At 33.1% G+C, this 15,389-nt stretch overlaps 1 protein-coding gene across 1 annotated transcript in view; it reads left to right on the top strand.

Annotated features, from left to right (window-relative positions):
* Positions 1–15,389, top strand: part of LOC149491136 (WD repeat-containing protein 47) — a 64,827-nt gene that overhangs the window by 35,606 nt on the left and 13,832 nt on the right. Inside the window, exons 6-8 of the mRNA XM_089702285.1 lie at positions 7,164–7,341; positions 11,323–11,466; positions 12,080–12,235. Coding sequence (XP_089558411.1) covers positions 7,164–7,341; positions 11,323–11,466; positions 12,080–12,235 — 478 coding nt within the window. The remainder of the gene's footprint in view (positions 1–7,163; positions 7,342–11,322; positions 11,467–12,079; positions 12,236–15,389) is intronic.

Raw genomic sequence — 15,389 nt, 5'->3', positions numbered from 1 at the left:
TTAGTATAGATATGGGTAGGGGAAAAGTTTGGTCGTACTTCAGAACTTGATTTAATACTCTATCTAATCTCTAGAGTAGTGTTAGGGTGCTTTACCATCATAGATGTGCCAAGATGCGTAGCGAGGGATGTGTTTGTGAAGAACCAATCATATCGCTTCATTTGGCGTTTGAAGACGACTTGAACATGATTTTGTAATTATGCTTTTTGAGACATGTGTTCGATAGAGGTTTGTCTTGTTTTGGAGTAAGACCGAAAATGTTTGTACATCTGTATTTCCAAAAGTAGTGTTACAAAAATAATATAACAAGTGTTTCAATGATCTGCTTCGCGATTCGTTGAGAATCAATGTTAAGAAATGCTAGGTTCGTTTTCCAATAGATGTTAATAACAGTGTACATTAACTGTTATACGTACTCTGCTCTAGGATATGAAATTTAATTCGCATTATAATTCCTCCCATTGTAAATATTTGCATAATTTTCCAATAAAATCATACACTTGTTTGTTGTTCTGCACCTAATAGGCCATGTTCTTACGGTATATTAGGTGCAGCTGAAATTATGATTCATGCATAATGTATGAACGTAAGTATATAATTTGGTTTTGTTAGTTTAAACCTGTAGTGCCGCTGGGTGCAGCCTATGTGTCAATCGACAATACATTTTCTATGAAATCATAATTTGAAATAGAGAAATATTTTTTCTGAATGTATTATTAATTATTTCTTACTTCTTTAATACAACTATAGCTCAGTTACTTTAATATCCTTTATTAATGTATCAATCATTTTGTATTTCATTCGTATAACAGAACCTCATACTTGTAAGGCTTGTAGCACACAAAAAATTAAACATTGATAAACGTGATTGCAAGAGAAAGATTTCAATGTACAGTTTTAATTAAGTGACGAGCAAAAACTTGCTTATGCAAATACTAGACAGGAATATCAAACAAAGCAATCAGATTTCAATGAAGCTAAATATAAACACAATTACGTGTACATTTACACTGTACAGTGTATACTCTATTACAATGGCTACAAATTACAAACACGCATCTCGACGTGCAAGGTAGATGAACAGCCATTTCTTTTTCTTAGCGAACGCAATTGTATCTACTCTTTAGATTTATTGCGTGCTATGTAGTTCTCTTTTTATATGTGGTATATTTGGCAGTACATTAGGGGATTAGTATATTTTTTTCTTTATGGATTGGTCGTATAGTGCGATCTTGAGAGGTGTGTCTCGAAAGGCGCAATAAACTTTAGAATTATGGGGTCATGGTAGTGCATTAAGTAATTATATTTTACAATGTTGCCACGTATTTTTGTCATGTGCAACTATTTTAGACTGATCATTGCGAAACTTTGTGGAAAAGTTGCTGGCTGTGTTTATATAAAGTTTATAGCTAAAAGAATATAATAGTTTTAGCTTTTTCAAGATATAATGACTTTAAATTTGAAAAATAATAAACGTTTTTATAATAACACAAAAATCAGATACCCTATCTATTCCTATCGCTCAATGATTTAACAAACAAGAAGAAAATTTCTCACGTTCAATATTAGTACGTATCAGGATTTAAATTATCCCTGAAGAAGAATAACTTGAAAACTCGCCATGCAAAGTGAAATTCGAGAGTGTTTGCACGCTTCTTCCAACTCGGCGCAAGTTGGGTAATTCATTAAATCAACAGCTAGTTGAGCTAACTGAATTAAGTATATGTACCTCAGAGCTATCGTGATTTGGCAACGAAAGCCATCACCGGTGATTGTCACTAACTAATATGAATTAGTCCGGCACCCGTTTATGGGAGGAACAGATTTTAATACTGTTTAATTAGTTTAGCCTTAATACATTTTGCGTCTACGAACGATGAATGCTCGTTGTTTGCTTACGTTACTGTTTTGTTGAGGGTTCGTCTACAAGGATTTTATAATCTCTGCAGTGTCTAGGTTTCAATGCTTTAATGAACGTATTCAAGTATGTCGGTTTCTTGCGTAAATGTTTTGCATAATTTAGCATGAGATGACGCGGTTTATAATGTCTCTTAGTTAACGGTGTATGGATTAATTTGTGTTAGATTTAGATGAGTTTTGATGTTGTTAGCAACTATTGTAGTCATTGTAATTGACAAGGGGAATAAATCATCGGTAATATGTTATATGTAACTGAATAACATTGGTGCGGTGTCAAGTTACATGTGACCTCATGAGACGTGACGGCCCTGGTTTCGCTCTGTTGTTCACCTTACAAAAATCGCAGTACCTACTAATTTCTTATTATGAGAGAACATTAAACGGATGAAATATGGTTGCGTTTAAAATCTTTATGTCAGAATGCAAAGGGAGAAATAAGTAGGTTTGATTGACTATAGCTTCAGTACTTGGTTTAAATCTATGCTTATTCAATAAGCTAGTTTATACAAACAACAAACGCAGCATTATCTGAAATTTGCAAGTATATTAACATTACGTTTCTTTTGCACATGAAAGAAGATTACATTATGTTTATATAATATATAAAAAAATATATTATTTTTAATGAGATCTGTTTCTTCCGACAAACAATTTATACTGATTTCATGGACGAAATACAACAAGTTATCACGCACATTGCAAACATGACTACGCTGTTACATTTACGTTTTACAAGTCACAATCTTGTTAAGTTTACGTTAAAGACATGCATATGCATTAGTGACGTTGTTTAAAAATAAAAGTGTGTTTGTAGTACAAATAAGTAGATATTAACAGTGCGGTATACTGCAGTGACTGACGGGTACGTGTAAATGACTAGGTTCTGTTATAAAAGCCTCGTTAAACTCATGTCTGTGATGGAAAGAGAGCAGAGTTACGTAACCAGTACTGTTTACTTGTCAATATTTGGAGCGGTTCTTGTTTTGACTTTTTTTACTGTAGTGTGTCCGGTACTAGTAAAGTACGTGTTTGAGATCTTTCTCATCTTTATGATACGGGTCCTATTATTTTCGACTGCCTCCTTGGTACAGTGGTTGACGCGTGAGCGTAGAACCGAGGGGTCCTGGGTTCGCTTACCGGTGGAGACGAAGAAATGTTTTGCGCGAAGTGACAGTAGTACCCACCTCAACGCTTCGCTTATGAGGCGTGCAAAATATGTCTCGGTCTGGCAGGACACAGAAGGCTGATCACTTTCTTGTCCCTAAAGAAAAATCGATCAGTGAAACAGATGTATGCATAATGCATCTGCCCCTCACCCCACTAGGGGACACGGAAATTCACTTTTTTTCCTATTATTTTACTCGAATTTATCCTAATAAAATTCATTCTTATAATTTTCCTACAATCATATACTCATACGTATTAAATGGTCATAACTTCATAAGTATGGATGTATACGTTTTGCATGATTGGGTGACAATATCACGAGATCTCGTGTTCATAACATAAGTAACATAACAATCGAAGTAATTGATACAGTTTTATGTATATATCATTATGTACATAAAATAAACACGTGTTAGGTACGTGTCCGCTCTGTACTTGCTTCTCCTGAAGACGAATTAAGTAAAACACATCTTATGGCGCTATAAAAGCTCTACCCACACACATGCAATATATTTAGCTCCGACTTGCACATTATTAATTGTGAATCGATTACGTTACAGTCTTATGAGCAGTCATTGACCCCCCTCACCAATTTGTTTATGTATGAAGCGTTTGTTATTCAGTATTCGTTTGTACGTCGACACGAGCGTATAAATTTTATTGAAATACAATGAGGATTTTCGCTAAATATTACTCGTAGTTTGCATTTTTATGTTTTATCATCGCTTCGCTTACTAGCAGATGAATAATTATTGTACGGCGATATTTGTACTTATCCACGATGATATATTATATTTTGTTAACGTCCATTTATTATTCAGTGTTTATTCTTCATTGTTACACTTGATTTATTTCTTCGTCTCGCAATAAGTGCAATAACGGAATGTTACATTACTTTATTGTGATCGTTTATTGTTTTCAATTCGTCATAAAGAGTAGTGTTTGTCTTATGAACAATGAAATAGTTGAATGTAATGATAAAGCGAAGTAAAATTAATCAATTATAATAAATTTGAACGCTGTTTGTATGTTCACTTGCAGAAAAGAATTGAGACTCAGTTATGTACCTATACCAATTACATAATAGATAATTTAAATATTTTATAATTAATATATTTATGGCAGATTTTCCCTGTATTTAAATTAATATGCGGTTCAATTTAAGCATAATTTAATTTACAGCTAAAAATAATTAATGGACCATGAAAAGATTTTTAAACTCAAATAAAGAAAATTCTCCAGATTTTTATATATTTCGGTTGAATCCCATTACATTAAACACTCGATAATCTATCTATCATTTCCTAAATACAGTAAAGATTAGGAGATATATGGCATATAAGTATTGTAAAAGATAATAATGGGCCCTCTTCACAATGGGCAGGGTTGGGCGAGTAGAGGCAATCACGATCGTCGAGGGCCTAAATGTCTGTGATCGGCCTTCATTGTAGGTGTTTATTCATAATATCAGTAATGGTGGCAAACATCGACGGTCACTTGTTGGGCCAACGCTGCCCATTCTAAAGAGGGCTCATTAAATATTGACAATACTTAAGCAAGCTCGCAGTTTGGTGAAACATCAGTGTGTTTGAATAGAAAGTGGATGCCGGCTGTGATATTTATGCAAATATGATGTATTATGAAACATCTACAAAATTATTACTGAAATATACCCCATTGGTTATAATATTTCAATAATATTTCTCGCTTGAATGTAGGTTTTTATCGTTATGGTGTACATGGAGGGCTTGTTAGAGCTTTTGTTTTCGGGGAAATGTCACAATATAATATATTTTAATAGGGGCAGTTTAGGATCAGTTTTAAAATCATCAATCTGAAAAATTTACACGTTTTATCAGGAAAATGTGAAATTCGAATAAATTTCAACTTTGTGAGTTAAGACGAAAATTAGGGCATCAACAGATATATAGTTAATGAAATATAATCTTCGTTGTTACATGATATAATTTCTATTTGCATTCATTAAAAAAACTTATATTCACAGTTAGTTAGTCATACCTATCTATGTAAGGAATTAACATAAAACATTGTAATGAATTTGTTATTATTGCTTCATTTATAAGGCTTTTCTACCATATTCAATGCAAAAATATTCGCGGAATTGTAACAGAAATAACGGCTCATAGGTAATAATAATGAACGATGCATTTTAATTATTCTAGATCTCATATAATTTCCTATAATTTTTGTATACAATTCTTTGTTTAAAATGCAAATAGTAATAATAATTACTATGGATTTGTAATATGGAATTAATACGTATTGTTAACATATGGGAATTACTTCACTACTAGATTGTAATATAAAAACACTAGCGGTCCGCCCCGGCTTCGCCCGTGGTACATAAGTATGAAAAATAGATGTTGGCCGATTCTCAGACTTACCCGATATGCACAGAAAATTTCATGAGAATCGGTCCACCCGTTTCGGAGGAGTATGCAGACTAACATTGTGACACGAGAATTTTATATATAAGTTTATTAAAAATATTAAATGATAGTTTTTCAGTTTTAATCGTGTTAACTTGGTAGTTGAATTTTTAAGTAATGTGATGTTTGTATTAGGTATGTGTATCATTAAACTGTATCAATTTCTAATTCTATGTACCGAAAGACGGTCCACAGACAATAATTAAATAAACAAAAGCACACTACATACACAATTATATTATCCCGTGTGTCTCAAAACTAGAAAATCAAACAATTGGATAAGAATGAAATTCTTTTTTCATGTCCAAACAAAACAAAATTAAAAAATATAAATAAGTTCGTTATCAAGTTTAGCTCTAGTGAAAATCTACTCGGATTGGTATCTACTACGGTCATGGTATTAATTTCGGCATGCATGAGTGTGAAAGTTAACTCGTAATGCAATTTCACTATAAATTCTGCTGACTATTTTATAGTCTAAGCCAGTTTATGTTAAAAATAGAAGGTCTGAAGGTAGAATATTATATCCATTTGATGTTTTAGTATTCAGCTTCGCTCATAGTTGACCGTTTTCGATTTATCGTCACATATTTTTAGGGCACATAACTCGTTTTAAACATATGTCTATTTCCTACTATATCTTCGTTATATCGTTACATAACTTTTTCTATAAATTATTATTGATGGTGATGTAAATTATCGTCATTTTCTAATATCGAAAATATTTATGTATCCGTTAATACCCATTTCTTGTATGATTACATAATAGTACGTGTGAGAAACATCATGTATTCGATATCATATTTTAGATCTTTATGACATTCTGTCACGTTAATAAAAAATCGTTATTGATCAAAATATTATAATCTTTACGTAAGTATTCAATTACTACTCTATACAAAGGTTTGGATGAATATATCGTTCTCATTAAACGGGTAATGTATATTAATTACCTGACCATAGCCAATAATCTTAATATTAATTTCTATTTAAAGTAAATGATACCCGAACTATAAATTAGTACAAATTAAAAGGCGATATACGTTCCCCATTGGCGATGTACGTTGCGCTAAGTGCTCGTACTGTCTTCAACAAAGAGAGCTGTTTACGTAAGATCGGATGGCAGAGTAATGGATGATTTGACCCAGCGTCGCCGATGGAAGCATATTTCGTATTATATGAGAAATTTCGTATTTTACTATAGGGATATGGATATCAGTGCACTTTTGAATTTACTTGAATTGATTATCTGAACCTTTCAGCTATAAGTTATGGCAAATGATCATTTTCAGAATATTTAGGCATTGTTTCAGAACTTCTTCATTAATGATATTATATTCTGGTTAGGAACTTTAATTGTATCTTTTAACAGTCTATCCATAAACATATTCACATACAAGTGTTAACAGTTAAACTTACGCTACTAAAGTTGGCAAAAATGTTTGATAGTACCTACTAGTAAATTGTATACATGTAGTAACTAACTTGGGCTTTACATTTTTCTAACAAAAATTATCTTCTGGAAGAAATCGCTATTATTTGTTACAATGTATCCTAGATTAAGTCTCAATTTGTAATTTATTCAGAGCAATAAAGTATTAATAAATAAATGAATCTTCTTCCTAGGGACAACAGTGCACCAACCGCGCCTACAGTGCTCCTCAAAAGGACGAAACACCACAAGGGCAGCATCTACTGCCTGTCCTGGAGTCCCGCGGGCGATCTCTTGGCCACCGGATCAAACGATAAAACTGTCAAACTGATGAGGTTCAACAGTAATACATGCAACTTGGAAGGGCAAGAGGTAAGAGAATTTAAATACTATAGTACTTTAACTTTGTTTTAGGGTTCCGTACCCAATGGGTAAAAACGGGACTCCCGTGGTCATAAATTGGATGGGTGTTCTTTTTTTGCAATTGCTCTTTAGCCTAATTGTACTGAACCCTTGATGTCGAGAGTGCGACTCGCCTATTACCGACTTTTTTATTATGTCTGTCACATATAAAATACACATTATAAAAGATAAAGAAAGTTATAAACTAACTTATTCCATCTTGAGCGTTTCTGTAATGGAGTGGTTAGTGCGTTTGTGATAAAATTAATCGATCATTAAAACCAGATGTTAAATGTATCTCAGATACTACTCAAGTGCATTTGTTCAAGTTCGAGAAATGTACAGAAGAGAAGAGGAAAGGAACGGAAGAGATTAGCACTTTTTCTATTCATTTTAAAATTATTATTTTTTACGATTTTTAAATAAACCTATTCGATGAATTTATAGCTTGGAATGTGGAAAGTCTTATATGACATACGATTCACATAATAAAGAATAATAATCTGCTTGTGACAGATAAAACCTATCCATACTAATATTATAAATGCGAAAGTAACTCTGTCTGTCTGTCTGTTACTCAATCACGCCTAAACTACTGAACCAATTTTCATGACATTTGGTATGGAGATATTTTGATACCCGAGAAAGGACATAGGCTACTTTTTATCCCGGGAAAATGACGCGATCCCGGAAATCCCACGGGAACGGGAACTATGCGGGTTTTTCTTTGACTGCGCGGGCGAAGCCGCGGGCGGAAACCTAGTTCACAATAAATGTATCAAAATAAAGAGGAAGGACCGCATTTATTGAAGCGTAAGCTACCCTTATTCATTCCGCGACTAATATACTTTATTCCATTGCTAAATACGTTCTATTAATGATGTCTTTAGCCAATTTTTTCGATTGATCTCTAAAGAAGTACGAGTGAATTCTCCTCGGAAGCTACTCTGCCCCTTTGATCGACGTCGAAGCAAATTATGTGTACTTTCACTTGTCATGTAATTTATTATGAGTAATAACGTTGGCTTATTAAAATCTAATCTCTCGAGTTACGTTTTATGCGGCACATTGATTGCTAAGTTTATTATTGACATTATATTACTATTATGTTGACATTATTAAATCTGCTAATTTGCTTTGGAAAGTCTTTATTGCTTACCCGGTTGAAAGGTTGCTAAGTAGCAATGTTGTGAAACTGTCTTGCATACTTTTCATCGTTTAAAACCGTATTTTTTAACGATCAATACATAATTAATTCAGTTTTAGTAATTCTAAGTATAGAATTTACATCACTGTGTATTTGTGTATTTGATCTTTATTATTAAATATTTGTTAATTAAATACGTCGTGAATTGTGAAGCATTTAAAAATAAAACTAGGAATTTAGTTTTAATACTTTTAACAGGTATACCTCATATAGAAATATCTCTATAAATCAAAAACACGCAATAAGACTATCTTGTAAAAGTAACGTTATTTGGCAGTTAATCACTATGATATGAATCACGTATTGTTAGGTCACGTATTAGTATATGAAATATTATTACGTATACTTTGCTATTAGTCAAAATAATGTTCTAGAAAAAGCTCGCCCATTGTTCAACAATATTACGTCAATTTACCTATTATTCGTCGCATATTCATAAATCCTTAAGCACTTACTAGAATATTATTTATTTATCAGCTCAATGATATAATACTATAAATTAATTAAACACTATCTATGTATGTCAGTACTGTTATTAATCATATTCTCACCCAGATAACCCCCTTTTATCTTAACGTTTATCGATACATTATAAATACTTGTGAATTATTTAGATAATAATACACACTCGAAGGTGTTCCGGTTTTAGTAGAGCTATGTATGGTTCATTCTAAATGTACGTTCATTATTTTTTTTTATTTATTAATTAATGCAGTATTAGTACATGAGATAAAAATATATGTATATTAAGAAGATCTTTCAATTTTTGATAGATTAAGACTTTATACAGTTTTGTTCAGTAAATAAAATATATCAACATTAGCTTTTGTTCTTATAATATCTCAAATGTCGGTATGCAACTTAGACCAAAACTACAAACTTTTTTAACATCGCATATTAGACAGAATAGTCCTTTATAATAATTATTAAAGCATTATTAAATTAATTGCATGTCCTATAGGATATAAAATATTTAACGCAATTATTATTTATGTATTGCAGAAATGTAGCATTGAAATTATTCGCGTTCAACATTTCAACACAAGCCTCGAACATTCCGCGCAATTCACTTCACTCTAGTGTAATTTTATTATAGACCAATTTATGTAATTGGAGTAACCCAAATACTAGATGCGATAGGACTCTTCAATGTAATGTACTTTTTTCTTACTTATATATGTCTCGTCTATTTTCATTAATTAATTTCGAAGAATTCCTTCCATTTTGATGTATTACAACGGTTTATTGGCTGGTTTTTATTAATCCTGCGTTAGAAATCAAGGTATAAAGATTAAAGTAAATTTTTGTACTTATAGTAGTCTATAGATGACGAGAAACTGTAGGCGTTTTCCGTGACTCGATTTTTTTTGGTTTGATTGATATCTACCGTTACATAATATTAAAATTGAAGAGACAAAAACTATTTAAACGTGACAACCGTCTTTAAAATTTACATGCCTAATATACTACAAATTTTATTTTATTCATTCCATCGACAGAAATACACGTGAAAAACGAATGTCTTTGTTTTATTTTTATACTTACCTATAACACTTGTTTAAATAAATAACTTTTTAATGTAATTATATTCTTACATTGATGTATGTGTGTCTATTTGATTTCTACATTATACTTTAGTTACGGATGTTGTATTTACTGCACATGCGTAGAGACTTGTCTCGAGCGCGTCTCTTGCGTGCGACCTGATTTCTATTCGAGCGAAGTTCTGTGTTAAAGCTAGTATCTATTAAGTTGTAATCTTTACGGTTATTTTATTGCAAATAAAAATTTAATATTGAAAGTAGTGTCAATGTGACTTTGCAAGCGCTTCCCAAATTACGAACTTATTGTCTTTGATATAGAATTCATTTTCAGTATGTAGAATGGTGTTTAATAGTTTTGAAGTGATTGTTATGTAAGAAATTGCTATTTGATTGATTGGTATTATATTTTATTTTTGGTACTCAAACTATTGTTGAAGTTAATACAGCATTCATTGTTCCTGACGGTTATGTCTTAGCAATGTTTGCTTCACACATAGACAACGTTACAATAATTTATCTTATTATTTATGTTCTATTGTATATTAGTTATGCATACGTATGTGTCGATGAAGAATGGCAGTTATTTGACTTTTTATTATCATTTTAATAACCATTTCGTATAATATTCGAGCCGTTGCGTCTCTTTACTGTACATTTAAAACGAAGTAATAACCAACTTTGGTAATATCATGTCATAAGCACTAAGCGTAGTCTGTTATTTCATGCCTAACTTGACTGACGGTATTAAACATTAGAGTTTATTTTCTGTCGCAAACGAACTTTATTAAAACGGTTTTTGATGAGTTTCATAAGCTTTGAATATTTGACTTCACTGTTCGTATTTTGTCTGGAAATTTTAGATTTAAATAATATTTTATTGCAGACGTAAAAGTATATTTTTACTTTCTTGTCCTTTTATCGACCTAATAAAACACAATGTCTATTCTTCTAAAGAAATAAAGACTTTTCCCTCGATTCCTATTAACTGGCGGGCTAGGTTGCGCTGTAATGTTTAACATTTTTGTAGTTTTTACCATGTTTAGTGAAGTCTCTGTTTTTATTGTTTTCCTAATCCACTCTGATTACCTACCCAAAACTGAATTCAAGAATTCAAAGAAACTATATTCTTCAAGATATAACATCGAAAGTCTACACAATATTTGATCACTACCACGCCAACTTATGATTAATTATTCCTAGGTGGAGCTTACAATGCACGACGGCACAGTACGAGACGTATGTTTCATAGAGGACACCTCGAACAAGACCAGCCTCCTAGTGAGCGGCGGTGCGGGCGATTGCAAAATATACGTAACCGACTGCGCTACAGGAAAAACATTTCAGGTACATATACTATAGTCACTATAGTATACTATACTGCAAGCCATTTCAACGCTTTTAAGCTACATGTTGCACAAAATTCCCAGGTCGCTTGAGTGCAGAATTTATCATGCCGTAAGAATTTTGTTAATGCGCTTATGCGGTACCTGAAAGCACAAGTCTTTATTGGGAAATTTATATAGGACAATTCTACGATTATGGCCGTGTTGTTTATTCAGGGCATGGAGTCGCTTATTCTCTTGTTGTTTACTGGAAAATTTTATACTCAATTTTGCACTTAATTCGTTACCATGCATCCTGTAAAATTTTATTCACAACGTTGAGCTGTTTCTGTAACGATTTTCATTTGAATTCTACATTATTCCGCCTGTATCAGACTCCAATCAATCTTACATCATTAGAAAGCCTTACAACTTCTGCAAATGTTCATGAACTTTGTTCTTTACCATCAGACGAGTCATCTTCGTATCGAGTAGTCAAAATAAGACAGACCGTCCCTCCTTAAGTATTTGTTAATCAACAACTAAGAAATAATCGATCTTGCTTTAAGGCAAACTTGTTGCAACTGAATTTAAGCCGTGTTACGTTGTTTTAAGACCTATATTCGTTTGTCCAGGCACTCAGTGGACACTCTGGCCACGTGCTATCGCTATATAACTGGGGAGGTGCGATGTTCGTATCAGGCAGTCAGGATAAGACGGTCCGCTTTTGGGACTTGCGTACCGGCGGCTGCGTGAATGTGATCTCGCCGCCAGCTGGACTTCCTGGAAAGGTGAGTTTTTTGATTGTATATGGCCGGTTTTCGAGGCTTTTGGATATGTTTTGATTGGTCCTGTTAATTGAAATGAAAAATTATTTAGAAAAAAAAAACAAGAAGACTGGAAGAGTTGGAAGAGATTTTTGTAAAGAAGTTGGAGAAGAGATATAGTTGTAGTGTAACTTTAAATATATTGTATTTTTACTCTAAAAATAACGAATAATTTATGGGAATGTACGAAAAAAATGTTAAATAGGATATCATTTGCTCTTTTAGGATGTAGAAATTGTACGGTGTTAGCTTTATCGGGGCGAAAAATTTAATGGGATGTACGATGATGTGTTGAATTGAGCATGAGCAATCAATGTTAGGTTGCTTGGCAAAATGTACAAAATCATATAAAGACATAAAATGGGATAACTAGAATAGTTACTGGATACTTAGATTGTCAGGATGGAATTCGGTAAGCCCATTTGTGAAAATTGTTTTCGTTTATTTTTTTGTATCTGAAAATGGAATTCGTATACGTCATACGAGATGGAATTCACATGAGAGATATAAAAAAAAATACATTTAAGTTACCGGATTTTTCCGAACATTTTTAATTCTTTAAAAATAACATTGCAAAATATTTTATATTCTAAACTAAGTGTATTAAAATAAAACTAAGATTGTTTAACTATGTGAGCATAGTTATTTTACAAATTCTAGAACGACAGAATGTGATTTGCCCCCACTTATGTTTATATTCGTTTGTCGTTCATATGAGAAGGGGTCTACCAATGATATTTTATGTATAGATACGCTATATACTCACAATATATCCAAAAAAAATGCTTCATATGCAGTGTCAGGCACACACAAATACAATTTTCATTTTACTTAATTTATTACATTGACAGACTGTATAAGAGAGATGGCTCTAATAAAATGATATAAATAAAAAAGACAAAGATAGTTTGTCACTTCCGCGCAGGTGTAAGCAAAAGTCATAAGAATTCACCAATTAAATATAAATAAACAAATAGTTGCCATGGTAATTGGCATAGATAAACGACACAGAAGGTTCAATGTTATAGATGTTAGGTTTCCTGCACAAGTAAATAAATGTGACAATTTCATTTACTATTTTATGATTATTATGATGTCGTATTAAAATGAAAAAAAAAATAAAAAACTTTTTTGGAGATATAAGTGTATTAAGTATTTATTACTAGCTGTGGTGTTCGTTTAAGTCATCATCATTTCACCCGATAATCACCCACTGCTGAGCATACTGCATATAGTCCTCCTTATAGAACTCCATAAGGACCGATCTTACGCTATTCGTTTCAAGGCAGTTCCCGAAACCCGTACAAGGTCATCATTCGAGTTCCCCCGCGCGCTTGCAAGGGTTAACGCATTCGCTCAGCTGTTACTTTAAAAAATAAAATCTGTGAATATGTCGTACAAAACTTTGGAAAATGTTATTCGTGAGTTGAATAAGACTGTGTTACATCTGCAAGATAAAGTAACTTCACTAGAAACGCTTATTCTAGAACAGAATTTGATTATAAAAGATTTTGTTGAAAGTAAACAAATGCGAGAACCGACGGTACATTTGAGTTCACCAAATAAAAAGTGTGATGATGAAGAGGGTAACTCTAAGCTGCGGCCACTTCGCGATGCTCGTCTTCGTGCGCTTACGACTATCAACGTCGCGAAGCCCAAGGTGCGAGCAGGGAAGAAGACATTGCCGCTCGCATCTGCGTCCCCGCCGAGCGGCACTGACGGCGAGATCACCCCTACTACGTGTGCTACGCAAGTCACGCAGAACTCGCAAGACGCGTTCGTAGATGCCAATGGTTCGGACGACCGTAACGGAGTCGGGGCTACAACGGAATGGGTCGACGTGAGGCCTCGTCGAGTTCGACGTGAGGCGAGAAATGTAGCTCGTGGTACGGCCGCGCCCGGTTCGACGTCATTGGAGGCGTCCGAACGTAAAAGTTACTTGCATATCTATTATTTAAAAAAAGGTACTACAGTCGAACAAATTATAAAACATTTGTTATGTATTTGCCCAAATGATAAATGTTTGGTGGAACAATTGAATTCGCGTGGTGACTATGCATCCTTTAAGTTGACAGTTCCCACAAAAAATTTGGACACTTATATGTCGCCTATTCATTGGGCGGAGGATGTGCACATAAAGCCATGGCGTAGTGGATTTCGCAACCGTAAAACGACACAAAACTCCTAAATTAAAAACTATTTGTATGTTTTATCAAAACGTGCGTGGTTTGCGCACAAAATTAGATGTATGTAAGAATTCTATATTAAGTGAACAATACGATGTTTATGCTTTAACTGAAACTTTTTTAAATAGTAGTGTGTGTGACTCAGAGTTGTTTCCAAACGATTATGTTGTATTGCGTAAAGATCGGTGCAATGATTCAGGTTGGGGTGGTGTATTGTTAGCTATTCGAAATTGTTATAATATAAAAAATATTTGTGTTAAAAATTACATAAGTAGTTGTACTGATTGTCTCGAAATTACAGTAGCCACGGTAAAACGCAATGGCATTAAAATGTTATTGTGTGTGTTGTATATACCACCTGGTTCTAATGAGGACATTTATTATGATATTTTTAAAATATTAGAAGAATTAAGTACACGTTTCTCATCATATAAAATTGTAATATTTGGCGATTTTAACTTAAATTCAGCATCAAAAAATGTTATTTATAAATATAATAATATGATTTCCTTCAGTAAGTTGCATCAGTATAATACTATTAAGAATAAGATGGGTGGAATTCTTGACCTTGTATTAAGTAATGCCAGTAGCAGGGAATTACAGGTAAGTAGTGACACACCACCACTTGTCCCCATTGACAGTTATCATCCGTCTCTGTTGGTGAAATTAGCATATTTAAGGACTTACAATATAAACGATTCATGTGTACGGTCTGGTAGTAAATTAAATGAATGGAATTTCCGTAAAGCAGATTATAATGAATTATATGCGTGCATACAATCATTGCGTTGGGATGACGTTTATTCCTGTACTAGTGTAAATAGTGCCGTAGATAGATTGTACACACAATTATTTAATTGTTTCAATAAATGCGTCCCAAAAAAGAGACATGCTATGAATAGTTCACGATATACTTATCCGACGTGGTTCAC

Source organism: Colias philodice, chromosome 1 (genome assembly GCF_061535455.1).
Source record: "Colias philodice isolate Cphi_HAF_F1 chromosome 1, ilColPhil1 Martin Lab GWU primary, whole genome shotgun sequence".
NCBI classification, from domain to species: Eukaryota; Metazoa; Arthropoda; class Insecta; order Lepidoptera; family Pieridae; genus Colias; species Colias philodice.
The sequence above is the reverse complement of the archived record's forward strand: the minus strand, read 5'-3'. Positions and strand labels throughout refer to the sequence as shown.